Source organism: Micromys minutus (assembly GCF_963924665.1).
Source record: "Micromys minutus genome assembly, chromosome: 32".
In the NCBI taxonomy this organism is placed as follows: Eukaryota; Metazoa; Chordata; class Mammalia; order Rodentia; family Muridae; genus Micromys; species Micromys minutus.
In genome coordinates this window covers 23,723,406-23,738,952 of record NC_137967.1, presented here as the reverse complement: position 1 = coordinate 23,738,952, position 15,547 = coordinate 23,723,406, and the positions used below count along the sequence as shown (strand labels likewise).

Below are 15,547 nucleotides of genomic sequence, written 5' to 3'. Positions count from 1 at the left end.
GAAACAAATAACCCTATTAAAAATGGGTTAGAGAGCTAAACAGAAAGTTCTCAACTGAGGAATATCAAATGGCTGAGAAGCATCTAAGGAAGTGATTGACATCATTAGCTATCAGTGAAATGCAAATCAAAACAACCCTGAGATTCCACCACACACCAGTCAGATTGGCCAAGATCAAAATTTCAGATGACAGCAGATGCTCGTTAAGATGCAGAGAAAGAGCAACACTTCTCCACTGTTGGTGGGGTTGTAAACTGATACAACCACTCTGGAAATCAGTCTGGTGATTTCTCAGAAAATTGGATATAGTACTACCTGAAGATCCAGCTATTCTACTTCTGGGCATATGCCCCAGAGACACTCCAATATACAACAAAGGTACATGCACCACAATGTTCATAGCAGCTCTATTTATAATAGCCCGAAGCTGGAAAGAACCCAGATGTCCTTCAGTAGATGAATGGATACAAAAATTGTGGTACATTCACACAATAGAATACTACTCAGCTATCAGAAACAATGACTTAACCAAATTCTTAAGAAAATGGTTGCATCTAGAGAATATCACCCTGAGTGTGATAACCCAGTCACAGAAGAACAGACATAATATGCAGTCACTGATAGTGGGATGCTAACCCCAGAGTCTTGGACTGCCCCAGAAACTACTCACAGACTGTGTGAAGTTCAAGAAAAAAATAAAACAAAACAAAACAAACAAAAAAAAGTCATGCTCAATCCTTCCACACCAAGAAAACCTTGACTAATTCCGGGTTACATCCTGTTTTACATGTACTTTTTGCCTATTGTAACTAGTAAGACCTTAATGCAGAGTATCAAACCTTAAAAAAAGGAAAAAAAAGCCAAGCATTGACACAATTGTATTTGTATACATTTATGCAAGATCTTTAAAAGTTTCTTTTATCTTTGTTTTTTAAAATAAAGTTTAAAAAAGAGAACAGACATAATATGCAGTCATTGACAATTGGATGCTAACCCTAGATAGCTCTGAACAACCCAGAAACAACTCACAGACTTTGTGAAGTTCAGGAATAGAAATAAGGAAAATATCTTAATGCTTAATCCTTACACACCAAGGAAACTTTGACTAATTCTGGGTTACATCCTATTTTACATGTACTTTATGCACATTGTAACTCTTAAGATTTTATGCACACTATTAAACTGTGAAAAAAAAAGCAAAGCACTGACAAAAATGTATTCATAGACTTTTATTCAAAAATGCTTAAAATTTGTTCACTTATTTTTGTTTTTTAAAATAAAGTTGTTCAATAAAAAAGATAGAAAATAAATAAATAAAATAAATTAGAAAACCAAAAAACATTCTCACCTGAAAATTTGGGCATTTAGTAAAATATTAATATTTATGTAAAAGTTTAATGGGAGTTTTCTTTGCTCCCTTTGTATAAATAATCACAGAACACTTCTATATTTCTCTAGAACAATTTAGTTGCCAAATAAAGACAAGGAAAATGGTATTTTTATTAACAAGTTTCTGGCACTAAGCTTGCCATTTTATGATATATTCTAATCTGACTAGGATGTTACTACATAGCCAAATGCTTCCTTATTTTCTACCTGGTCATGTGCTGACTCATTCTAGTCCTTGTGCAGTTTCATAGCTGCTTTCTCTTCATAACCTCCTGGTGAAACTTCCTGGTCTATTCATTTGATCTTTCAGTATTTACTTTTCTACCTTTTTGTCTTTTTTTTTTTTTTTTTTTTTTTTGCGTCTTCCAGACTAGATCAGAAATCTTTCTCTATTCTGTATTTCTGTCTGTCAGTTGGTTTATCAGGAATCTATTAACCAGTCAGTGGTGAAGCAAAACAATCTTCACACATCATTGATACAGGAGATGATCCAATAATCATGACAATTGTAAATTCTTAAATTATAACCTGCTTTCTGAGAAAAGCATTGGGTTCTGAATACAAAATGCACAAAAATTTCTAAAATCATTTTTCACTTTTAGTCTAGTAAAAGTTAACTCTTTTCTATTAATAAAATAAACACAATATGATAAACTATGAAAACTTACCAACTAAAGCTACGTTCATGTGTTTGAGAGAGTCAGATATCATGGACTTATGGTTACATATATTTATGTGCAGAGAAATGAACTTTGGTCCTTTGGATGATTAGAAAGTGCTCTTGACCACTGAATCTATACAGCCATATATTCCTCATTTTTTAAATATTTTCTTTCTATTTATTCCAAAACCAATCTTTATTTTTCACATTTTTCTTTTCTTGAATCTCTAAAAGTCCTTTTATTTGTGAATGTATAGAAATCCATTATAATCATCAGGGTAAGAAATATCAGCATACCAAAAATCATAATTGTTAATGTTTCACTTCCATGTAGATCCTTAATTTTTATTTGCTCTATCTGTAAATCATGTGAAATTCTATTATGTGGACTTTACAGACCATATTTTATTAATTTGTATCATATTTCTTTAGTCCTTTCAATTTTATAAGTTTCTTACCTGATTAAGTTTGGTTGTGCTTAGATTTCTTCTGTGAGTTCTAGGTCTCAGATCTCTTCCTGTGATTGGGCCACCCATGTCTTCTTGTGCACAGGGAGAAATGTTTATGCTTTCCATGTGTTTGGAGTTGGCATCTCCCAAGGCTCACTTTTGTGGAGTCCAATCAGGAGTTGTGCTTCACTGCGTTTTTGACCCCACCAGATTAGAAGGTGCCCCTCAGATGCTACTACTTGAGTCTCTGGGATTTATTCCATGTGGGCTGTGCATAGGCTTCTCAGAGAAATTCAGTGATATTGCTGTGTCCCAGATATGGGTTCTGTGTATCACAGCTATGGTCAGAAGCTCAGCCCCACACTTCATGCTGTTATTGTTGGGAGTGTAGCTGAACTTTATCAGAGCTCCTGACCAACAAAATATTCATGCCAAATATGAAGACACAACCTACACTGATCTTTGCATATCCCATTTACTTAATTATTTCCAATTCACTGTGAACAAATAAAAGACCATGAGACTGTTGTACTTATTTCCACTAACATTGGAACAGATAAACACACTAGTCTTCATGTGGTTCTCTAACATTTGGAGTAGGGTTGTCTGACACTGTGCCTTGACATTTGTTCTCCTTTCCCTAACTGGACTGCCTGATTGGGTTTCAGTAGAAAAGGGTTTGTTTAATCCTTTCAGAAATAGGAAACCCAAGTTGTAGGGGTATAACAAGGGGTTCTCTTTCTCTGAAGATAAGCAGAGGGCATAATTGAGGAATGGATTTATAAGAGTAGAGTTGGAGGAGGGGAAGGAGGGTATCTTTAACCAAGATGTTAAGTGAATAAATAAGTAAATTACTGAACAAAAAAAATGAAGTTCTCAATATTGTTTATTCTACCCTTCTTCCTTGACTTTCACTGAAACTGCCTGTCATCAGGGAGTTTCTCAGGCAGTAACCTTGCATTCTGTATCCACATTTTTTTGCATCAACTGTAAATAAAATTACATAGAAGGTTTTCTTATGCCCCATTTTGCTTCCAGATGTCAGTGAATTTCTATAACTGAGTTAGCCAATTTAGCTCCTGAATTAAGGTACAGGCACACTATTCTTATTAACAAGCTGCTGGCACTAAGCTGGTCACATCCTGAGATATTCTAACCTGACTAGTCTGATAATTACCAGCCAACTACATTTTGCCATCTTGGTTTTGTGCTGGCTCACTGTAGTTTTTGTGCTTCCTTATCATTCTTCTTTCACCAAAACTTTATTTCAAATCCTCCTAGTCCGCACACATGGTCACTCTGAGACTTTTCTTTTTCCTATATTTCTTTTCTTGGGATTCGAAAATTGGGATTATAAGTCCTGCCTTTTTCTCTTATACTTTCCCAGATATTTGTTGGTTAGCAGTATCAACTAAAGTGAAGTGATGGAAAACAATCTTTATACAGAACAGATAGATGAGATACTCCAATAATCACAATGCCAACACCTGGATTGCAAATATATCTCTGCTCACAACAATTCTCATCTGAATATAGAGAGTGTAAAACAATATACCAATATTTTTATAGTTAAAAGTATTATATATGTGAGTCTATTGGATGACAAAGACGTGGTTCTCATATGACACTGTCGATAAAAATGTGAACCTGTTTCAGAGGGGTTCATTTTACTACAGGAAACCTACTTTGAGTTTGGGTGATATTATCCCTTAAGCTGATATGGAGTCATAAAAATTAATACAAAGAAAACAGAACTGAGCACAGAAATTCACATCTCAACTTCTTGACTGTAAACTCAATGATATTGTATATCTTATGCTCCTCTCTCCATAAATTCATCTTTCCCACTAATTCTATTTTACTGTAGGAACTAGAGACAGTGGGATAATGAAACCTTTTATTTGAGTTGTCTTTGTCAGGTATTTTGTCCAAGGTACAAGAGAAGTAAATAATGCATCCATGAAAGCCCCGCCCTTTCACAAAACAACTACTAATTACTCCATTTAATGAAGCAGTCTCTTATATGAGACTTGATGTTTCCAATTTGCAGTATTCATATTGTACCAAAGTATGCAACAATATATATGACAAGAAAGATGACCAAAGCTCCTGTAGTACTTGGAAGAAGTTACATCTTACCAAAGCATGGCAAAAACAGGCTAACATTGGACTTTATATTGTTGATGAGCACAAATGGGCAAGCTACTGGAAAGCATATTTCTATTAATAAAAATATATTTAGTGCCCATGGCACTGGATATTTGAAGCAGGCCCTAATGACAGCCACAAAGTAAGGGAATGAGTAAGAGATGACAAATATGCAGAGAAGGATGAGGATAATCTGTGTAGCTCTGTCTTCAGGGGAGGCTTTTAGAAAGTGTTGAGCACTGTGGATATGTTTGACTAGATGCTTGTGTCTGTAGAGGATACGCACCATGGAGACACTTGAGCAGGCCATGAGACACAGACCCAAGACATCTGAGAAGTAAAGTAAGAAGATATTTAGCACAGTTCCCACATTGTCAGAAGTAAGTGATGAGCAGTATTCATCACTTAACCTGTTAGTGACATTCTCCTTGTCAGTGGGACCTGACACTCTTGCTGCAAACCAGATGTTTAGAAGCAGGTGGAAAAGCCAACTAACTGAGCAGAGGGGACCAATGCAAGTGGTGGCTCTGTATTTCAGCTTTGTCCATCTGGAATTTCCGGGTCTGATTGTGACTGCTTGGAAACAACTCAATAGGCATATTGCATACAAGGACATCCCCCTTGTTATTCTTGAAATATACACTATCAATTTACATCCAATGTCATCCAGGAAATTTTTAAGTCCAAAACATGACATTGTCTGTGGAATGCCTCTTAAGATGATAGTCAAGTAGTTGGCAATAGTCAAGTGCTCTATAATAAGATCTTTGGGCATTAAATGCTTTCCAGTGAACATCAAAATGATATAATAAAATAGTATTGAGGAATTGCCTAAGATTCCCATGGTAATCTGGCAGGAGAGAAAAATTCCCATTGCAAAGTTTTCAGAAGGCATTTTCATTCCTATTGAAAAAGTAAATGAATTTATTATAGTGTAGAATCCTTGGGTATGAATTAGCTGTGTGCATAACTACATAAAATTAGGTTAAATACATCTTTCCTCACCATAATTTATTTATAGAGAAGGCATTAAAATGGCTTAGTGAGTATGTTGGGAAAGGAAACTTAGTATAAACTGTAGCAGAAAGTAAACGTTTGTAGAAGCAATAAAACTTAGTATTGGTTTCCTACAACATATTTAAAGAAAATGTCAGGTCCAATTGTCATGTCACTGAAAATCCTACATGTTGGGTCATGAACTTTTGTAAATCATAATTACAAAAACTGTAAAATTATCTTAGGACATGAACAGAAACATAAGGAAATCATTAAATAATCACATTAAGAGGGTAAGAAAAAGAGGCAAGTATTCCATCCCAATACCCTGCTGAGATTCAGCAGTTCTCAGGATGAAAATCACTTTTTTCTAGATTAGTTGGTGTGACTCAGTGATTTGCCCTGTTCCTGAATGGCTTTCTGTACAATGAGTAACCACCTGCAGAAAAGACAATGTGTATATCTCTTTACTCTACACACACACACACACACACACACACACACACACACACACTCACTCACTCACTCACACACAAAGACACACACACATACACACACAAACTGTTAAATTATTTAGGACTTAAATGTGAACCCTCTCAAAGGAAACTTTTAGACATTCAAGATTTTAAAGGCATCAATATTAATAACATGGGAAAGGAATAAAAAAACTAACCACTGAAACTCTATGACATTTAATGTTTTCTACATATTAAAGGTGTATACCTGCAAAGTGAAGACTTAACATACTAAATAGGAGGAAAACATTGATATATGTAACTCTAAAATGTATAAAGGAGAATGAAAATTAAACAGTCCTTTAAAAGCCCAAAGTAACATACAAAGTGAGATAGAAATAGTGGACCAAGATTGAGAACATGAAAGAGATAAAGAAAAGAAAAAAGCTAACTGAAAAAAAAGGAAAGAGGAAAGTATGTCGAAAAGAGAGCCACAGCAGCAGCTAATGGGAGGAATGAGGTTCTAAAAGTTTAGTGAGGATTGGGGACAGAAAACTCTTTCCCAAATCAAAAAACACCTACAACTTCCTCCAAGGCCATTGAGGTGCCCACTTCCTAAATTATACCAGAGTTTCATTTTTGAAATCTATGTCTGGATATTTTTTGTTTTTTTTTTTTCTTCTCCTGATGTGATTTTCCTTCTTAGCCTCCATCTTTCCCTTCAATCAGCAAAGCTGTTGAAAGAAATTCTTAATATATATTTTAATTATAATACAATTAAAAGAATCACTTGGCAAGAATGTGAGATGTTTCCTGGAGCACAAGTGTGGCTTCCTCAAACTCTGCTTTCTAATATCTTTAGTTCTTACTACACTTAAGTTCTGACCACTTACCTCAGTGCAGTATTACACCATTATGGTAGCTGTAGCCATGAAAGGTCTCTAGCCAGACACTATTCCTCACTTAAAGGTTCAGGATCTCCTGGTATTCTATCCCAGAAGATTGGTCATTTTCAATTCAACGCTAGAAATAGATGACATCATTCCCATAAGAATCTGAATTCAATTTAAATACCTTGTCATTAGTCACTGTCAAAAAACAAAACAAAATGACATGCAAATTGGGTGACCAACACAAAGAAGTAACTAAGAAGTTGGATGAGAACTTTCCATATAATCCTTGGAGCACAAAATGTATGGAAGAATGAAATGCAGCGATATAGGTGTTTGTTATTGAAAAAAATTAAAAATAAAAAGTATATTCAAGATGAACGGCCTTAGCCCTGAGGGCATTTAGGTATCACTCAGCCTCTCAGATAGTTTTAACATCTGAAAGGTGTTTCCTTTTAAAGACACTCAGAATAAGTTGCTACCTGAGGATCTATCAACATATCAGGGAGGATGCTAACTTTTATAATGTCACAGAGTTGAAAGAAGGTCTTACAGATTTCTAGCTCCTCTCAGCATTTCTCACCCAAGCCCCCTAAATAGCTATAGACCTTACTTAATCTTTGCTTCAGTCCCTCCAGGATCTATTTGGTATAAAAATCAATTAATTTTGTTTATTGTTTTTATGACTTTGTAGGGCTCTTGATTCTTCTCAGTGTCCTCCTTCTATTTGTGCTTCTCATGGTTCTTTGGGGTTTTTGTTTGTTTAGTTTTGTTTTTTGATTGTTTGTTTGTTTTTGTTTAATTGTTTGTACCTTGGCCCTCTTTCCTCTGTCTGTTCTTCCTCTTGTTTGTTTCAAACTCCACCTTCCATGGCCTGGTTCAGTATACCAGCCAGGTCATTGTACTAGCTAATCTTTGTTCCCTGGACTCTTCTTCCAGATGCCTCTAGATATTCACACCTCATGTACAACAAAAGTCTTATGGTCAGTTTTACTTTAGTGTTGTCATGGCCATGTGTTCATTATAAAGACATGTACTATGGGTTATAGGATAAGGAAGATGTCATAGGTCTGTGTGCATCACCTCCCTGTCCTTAAGGTTCTGAAATGATCTATCATGTGTGGGTCACTGTTTGTTCACTATTATATTGTAGAGCACTCTAGTGTGTGAATAAAACATTTTGTGCACTCTGGGTATAGATTTTTAGAAATCATTTTACTGTGAGGAATAATAAAGAAAGGTGTTGATTGAATCCCAACACACACAGGAATGCATTCAACAGTCACAGCTTCCTTGAAGCATCATCATATATTGGGATCTGTCTTTTCAATAAAATTACAGAAGATTCAAAAGTGATTATAATTCTAGAAATTTATCTAGTACAAGTATCAGATAGTTTCATATTGATCTATTTTTATTTGCCTATAGTTGGTAAAATTTAACATCGTTTTTAACATATGTTTTGAAAATTAACATAATTCTTTCTCATGTATGATCCCAGAACATGAAAACTTCATATTTTTTATATTAACTATTTTTCCTTAAAAAAATCTACCATACAGCTACAGGAGATCAGGCAACAGGAATAATTGTTGTTTCTGTAAAGCACTTAGCTGAGTACTCAAAACCATCTTTGAAGATAGCAAGCATTCCAGGTGATCTTAAACACACTTGCTTCTTTTCCTCCAGAATCTATTTGGTACAAAAAATGAATTTTATATTGCAGTATAAGCCTTGAAATTTCTGTGACAATGAGGCCAAAGTCTACTTTTCTTGACTCCAAAAAATATATAAGCCAGTGGTTTTAACATTAGAATAAACAAGAATGTTATCAGAAATTTTTAGAAGCAAGCAGCTTCAGCATTCAGCATAATTAGACAGGTTACAGGCCAGAGATGGCTTGTGCCTTATACTATGTCTTCTTTTAGCCCATTCCAGGTTGAGTAGGCATTGTTAATGACTGAGAACTAAGAAAATCCAAACCCTGAAGTAGGAGCCGATGTATTCATATCTATATTAAATGGTTTCAGATTTAAAATTTTTCACTGAAATTCCAGAATTCATCAACTTATTTATTATAGCCTTGTCCCTGGTGTGTATTTGAGTGAGAGCCCTATTTCATTATCAGAAAACTTACTCTCTTACAGTACCACCTCAGTTCTCTAGACATACTATGTTATAGATATGCCATAGACTTTTTGGAAAACCAGGCAGCCAGCCACTTCCAATCCTAGTTTCTGCCTCACATATACTGGGATCCCATTCTACAATTCTGAGTCACATATTAAATTTGTGACAAAATTTCATCTCAGTATTTGTACTGGCTGGTTTTGTGTCAACTTAACAAAAGCTAAAGTTATCACAGAGAAAGGAGCCTCAGTTGAGAAATTGCCTCCCTGAGATTCAGCTATAAGGCACTTTCTCAACTAGTGATAAAGGGGGAAGGACCAGTCCATTGTGGGTGGTGCCATCCCTGGGCTGGTAGACCTGAATTTTACAAGAAAGTAAGTTGAGCAAGCCAGGGGACACAGGCAGTAAGTAATATTCCTTCATGGCCACTGCATCAGCTTCTGCTTCCTGACCAACTTGAGTCCAGTCCTGACTTCCTTTGTTTATAAACAGCAATATGGAAGTGTAAGCTGAATAAACCCTTTCCTCCCCAACTTGCTTCTTGGTCATGATGTTTTATTCAGAACTGGAAACCCTAACTAAGATACCCTGCTTCGGTGAGCATGCTCCCACACACACGCACCCCTTCCTGCCTCCCCACCCTGACATTCCTTTACACTGGGTCATCAAGCCATAGCAGGACTAAGGCCTTCTCCTCCACTGATGCACAACAAGCACATCTTCTACATATGCAGCTGAAGTCATGGGTCTATCCTTTTGTACATTTTAAATGGTGGTTTATTCCTTGGGACCTTTGGTTGGTTGATGTTGTTTTCTTATGTGGTTGAAAACCACCTCAGCTCCTTCAGTCCATTCTCTAACTCCTCTATTGGGTCCCTATTCTCAGTTTGATGGTTAGCTGTGAGCATCTGCATTTGTTGGGCTCTGGCAGAGATTCTAGGAGACAGCTATATCAGGCTCCAGTCAGCAAGTACTTCTTGTCTCTTCTCTGTAGACAGAGTGTGTGGCTTGTGGTTCATTCTGAGAATGCATGATGTTTGAGAAAAATCATCTGAGAACTTGGTCTCCAATGAGCTTTTTAGTTTATTTTTTGTGCCTCCAAGATCCCAGTTAATGGAAGGTCTAAACCTTCATTCACCTCTTGGATGTGCAATACTTCCAGGCAGGTATTCAGTGTAGTTTGTCACCATTGGAAGAAGCTGTACGTGTTTCCTTAACCTCTGAGCTTGTCTTCACCACCAGTGAATGAAACTTAAAACAAGTGTTTTGTGCATTTCTGTAGGGGGACAGGTCCTCTTTCACCAGGTATGGTTAGATGATAGCTCAGAATATGAACAGTGTAATCTTCCATCTCTTCCAGGCACAGAAGTTCTTCTGTAGGATGGAATAGTTAGCTGTCCAGTCAAGATTGGCAGTCCACTAGCAATCATCTCTCTACATTCACTTCAGGCACTCCCTATTCTGAAAAATTCCAACAGCCTTTAGTGTGGGACAGAGATTATGAATCTATCTTAGCTAACATGATAAAAGGGGAGGAGACAGCAGTAAGTAAAAACAATAATTTAAATCAAAAGACAATAGGTTATAGGATAGACAGTCATTTCAATCCTGGGCTTGATCTCAATGGTGTGTGTGTGAGTTAGCTCAAAGAGTTGCATTGCCACTTCCTCTCATCTGGCCTGTAGGAAAGAAGTGGTAGTGTGGGAGTTGGCTTTGGAACAGCCTGACAGTAGGGTGGTGAGAGATCCAAGGAGATGATGAAATGTTTCTAGGGGAGGAATGGAGGGCAGTTCTGGAGGTGTCTGATGATCCCTTGTTCTTTCTTCATACCGTAGTTCTCTTTACTTTGTAAAGGAACACCACACTAGGCCACAGATGCACAAGAAGAGTAAAATGAATAATACCATGTGATTAAGATTATGAAGTGGTCATTTTCAGGATTACAGACCTTTCATTCCAGGCAACATTCATTGTCACAACATCTAAATCTTTTGGGGCACCTTAAAATACCGCTTTGGGATAATACAGTCTCTTTGAGCAAAAATTCTATAAGATTTACTTGCAATTCTGTGCGATTCTAGAAGTTAACATCCCCTCTGATACTTTAATAGGCACATCAGATATATATTTGTCCTGGGTGTCTTTGGCACCAAACATCTTGAGATCTTGAAACTGTCTGACAGCTCCTTCTGGGCTAAGGTTTTCTAACTTGGTTATACATTTTTACTAAGAAATTTTACAATAGAATATCTCTGTATGCCATTCTGCCATACACTTTTAGTTCCAAGGACAGACAGGAATGTTCCCATTGTGATTCATAATTACTTCTTTGGACTAATCCTCTAATTCTCGAATTTTTTTTGTTTTGTTTTCTGACAGTAACTCAGGACTGAGGAGTTTAAAAGTTGCTTCAGACCCTCATAGAGATGATGTTATTCTGTATTTAGAATTGAGTTTAAAATGACCCATCTTCTGAGAAAGAAGACCAGGAGATCATGAACCTTTAAGTGAGAAAGAGAGTCTGGCTAGTTTTGCGAAGAATCACTTCTTATGGCTACAGCTACCATAATGGTGTCATCTAACACTGAGGTGAGTACCCAGGACATAGAAGTAGTAAGAAGTAAAGACATTAGGGAGCACTTTATGAATAAACCATACATACTTCCGCTCCTACAAGAATCTAAACTTTAGTTTCCTAAACTTTACATTGAAATTTCTTTTCAGTCTTTCTTCTAACTCTTCCATTGAGGTCCCATTGCTCAGTCTAATAGTTAGCTGCAAGCATCCTCATCTGTATCAGAAAGGCTCTGGCAGAACCTCTCAGAAGAAATTCATAGCAGGCTTCTATTAGCAAGCACATCTTGGCATCAGTAATAGTAACTGGGTTTGGTGTCTGCATATGGGATGGAATCCCAGGTGGGACAGTCTCTGTATACCCTTTTCTTTCATCTCTGTCCCACCCTTTGTCCCTGTATTTCCCCCTGTGAGTATTTTGTTCCCCCTTCTAACAAGGACTGAAGTGACTGCACTTTGGTCTTCCAACTTTTTGAGCTTCATATGGTCTGTCAATTATACCTTGGGAATTCTTAGTTTTTGGACTAATATCCACTTATCAGTGAGTGCATACCATGTGTGTGCTTTTGGGACAGGGTTAACTCACTCAGAATGACTATTTCTAGTTACATTTATTTGCCTAGGAATTTAATCAAGTCATTGTTTCTAATTGCTGAGTATTACTTCATTGTGTAAATGTACCACAATTTCTGTATCCATCCTACTATTGAAAGACATCTGGGTTCTTTCCAGCTTTTGTCTATTATAAATAAAGCTGCTATGATCATAGTGGAGCATCTATCCTTGTTATATGTTGGAGCATCTTTTGGTATAGCCCAGGAGTGCAATAATTGGGTCCTCAGGTAGTACTATCTCCAATTTTCTGAGGATATGGCAGATTGATTTTAAGAGTGGTTTTATCAGTTCGCAATCCCACCAGCAATGGTAAGGCATTCCCCTTTTTCCACATTCTCTCTAGCACTGTCTATCACATGAGTTCTTTTGTTTTGTTTTGTTGGTTCATTTTTGTTTGTTTTTAACTTAGCCATCCTGTCTGGTGTAAGGTGGAATATTAGGGTGGTTTTGATTTGCATTTCCTTTATTACTAGGGGTGTTGAACATTTCTTTAGGTGCTTCAAAGCCATTTGATATTCCTCAATTTAGAATTCTTTGTTTAGCTCTGTAGTAAATTTTAATAGGGCTATTTGGTTCTCTGGAGTCTAAGATCTTGAGTTTTTTGTATAAATTAGATATTAGCCCTCTGTCAGATGTAGGATTTGTAAAGATATTTTCCCAATTAGCTGGTTGCCATTTTGTCCTTCTGACAGTGTTCTTGGACTTACAGAACCTTTGCAATTTTATAATGTCCCTTTTTGTCAATTCTTAATATTAGAACATAAACTACTGGTGTTCTGTTCAGAAAAATTTTCCCTGTACCTATATGTTTGAGTATTTGTCCCATTTTCTCTTCTATTGGTTTCAGTGTATCTGTTTTTCTGTGGAGGTCTTTGATCCGCTTGGACTTTGATCCACTTGGCTTTATCTATCAATTTGCCTTTTTCTACATGGTTTTCCAGTTGAACCAGCACCATTGTTTAAAAATGCTATTTTTATTCCACTGGATAATTTTGCCTTCTTTGTCAAAGATCAAGTGATCATAGGTGTGTGGATTCATTTATGGCTCTTCAGTTCTAATCCACTGATCTCTCTACCTGTCTCTGTACCAATACCATAAAGTTTTTATCAAGATTGCTCTGTAATACAGCTTGAGGCCAGAAATGGTGAACCCCACAGAAGTTCTTTTATTGTTGAGAATAGTTTTCCCTATCCTATATTTTTTATTTTTTCAAATGAATCTGAAAATTGTTCTTTCTAACTCTATGAAGAATTGAGTTGAAATTTTGATGGAGATTGCACTGAATCTGCAGATTACTTTCAGCAAGATGACCAATTTTACTATATTAATACTTCCAAACCATGAGCATGAGAGATTTTTCTATTTTTTGATATCTTCTCTGATTCCTTTCTTCAGAAAACTAAAGTTCATGACATACACATTTTTCACTTCCTTGGATAGAGTCACACCAAGTTATGTTATATTATTTCTGACTATTGTGAAGCATGTCATTTCCATCAGTTCTTTCTTACCCTAGTTATTCTTTGACTAGAGGAAGGTTATTAATTTCTTAGAGTTAACTTTATATCCAGCCAGTTAGCTGAAGTTGTTTATTAGATTTATGAGTCCCCTGTTAGGGTTTTTGGGGTCATTTAAGTATACTATCATATCAACTGCAAATAGATATTTTGACGTTTTCCTTTCTAATTTGTATCCTTCTGACAATAGGTCAATTTTATACCCCATGTGTTATAAACACATCTATAGAGTTTCATACTCCAGGACCATGGTGTCATACAGAATCCAAGGAAGACTTTTATAATCAGCACATATGAAAAGTCTTTCAGTCACAAGACTACTTTGTACACTTTGAGAAGATGTAAAGAGAAAAAACCCACACTTGCTTCCTGTGTAACAGTAGCTTCTTTCAATCATCCACACATAATATTAGCTGATGAATCACCAGAAATTATTCTAAGTTAAATTTCTTCACAGGAAATACTATAAGAGTTTTGAGCTAAGTGTCTCATCTGGATATAAATAAGTTTGTAGCTTCTAAATAGCATCTAGCAATTGAGAATTAATTTCTGTGTTACCTTATACTTTTGTTGTCTTATCACAGTGGCATTGTAGAAGCAAGCATTAAAACTAGTCTTTCTGATCCTTCACTAATATTTATATAATGCCTAATTATTGGCTTTTATATTACTCTCCATTAGTAAATTCATGTTGATCCTTCCATATTTCTTCATTGGGTTATGTTTCTTCGGTTTTATGTGTCCCATGTATGAGTGTCTCTTTGTAGGACTTGCAGGCTTCAACTTAGAGGTTATTTGGAACAGAATCTCACTTATTCACCAATTTATCCACCAGGTTCTGATTAAGTGTCACCCTAAATATGCATACCCTCCTTTTTGTATTTGTCATATTTATTAATAGGCTGATATGACAAAAAAACTGCTACTGTATCTGATTTTCCAAAAATTTATTACGTATATTGTGACAGAGTACATTAAATATGTACCACATATGTGAAAGAGACAATGTATGTCTGAGGGGCAGAAGATTCCCTGTATTTGAAATTACAGAAGTTGTTATTTGCCACGAACATATTGTGGACTGAACCCTTGTCACCTCACCTGAAAAAGTAACACATGCTATTACCAATGATTTATCTCTCCAGCCCTTGGATATGAGTTGTGATGTGTTGTTTAGATTCTAATTCAGGTCACTGGGTTTCTAATTCAAGTACATTTATGCACTGACATATCATTCCATTCCATTTATGGTTCTTGAAAATCTAGAATGTAACCCATCTGAGCAGACAATGAGTTCCATCTTGGAAGAAATAAAGACCAGAATTTCACAATATTCCAGAGAGTCTTCCCTTACCATCTGTACGATATGAGAATTGGTTTTCTCTCTAAACCCTTTAGGTCCCTCAGATGGAATTTAGTTCCCAACTTTGTGGTACAAGAACTGTTATACTCACCTATTTTCCAGGTCCCTTTTAGACTTTTGAAATTTACTCTAAGTACTCACAAGTACAAATGGGGATAATGGCTGGTGATAGAAACTGTGTAAACAACACAGAAGGATACCAAAGCTACAGACAGATACCAACAGAGCAAATGCTTTCCAATAACTGATACCACAACAGTAAGCAAGGAAAGCAGCTAACTGTGGAATCAGGTATAGTTTAAAAAAATAAATTCTGTGCAGATGGAGGTTATGGCTTTAAAGTGTTTAAATGGTTCACT

At 36.2% G+C, this 15,547-nt stretch overlaps 1 protein-coding gene across 1 annotated transcript; it reads right to left on the bottom strand.

The window, feature by feature from the left end:
- Positions 1-4,627: 4,627 nt before the first annotated feature.
- On the bottom strand, positions 4,628-5,548 carry LOC308413678 (vomeronasal type-1 receptor 4-like; the record flags this gene model as incomplete). The annotated part of the gene is made up of 1 exon (XM_080908710.1): positions 4,628-5,548. The coding sequence occupies one exon, from the start codon at positions 5,546-5,548 to the stop codon at positions 4,628-4,630; it is 921 nt and encodes a 306-aa protein (XP_080764836.1).
- Between the last annotated feature and the right edge of the window lie 9,999 nt (positions 5,549-15,547).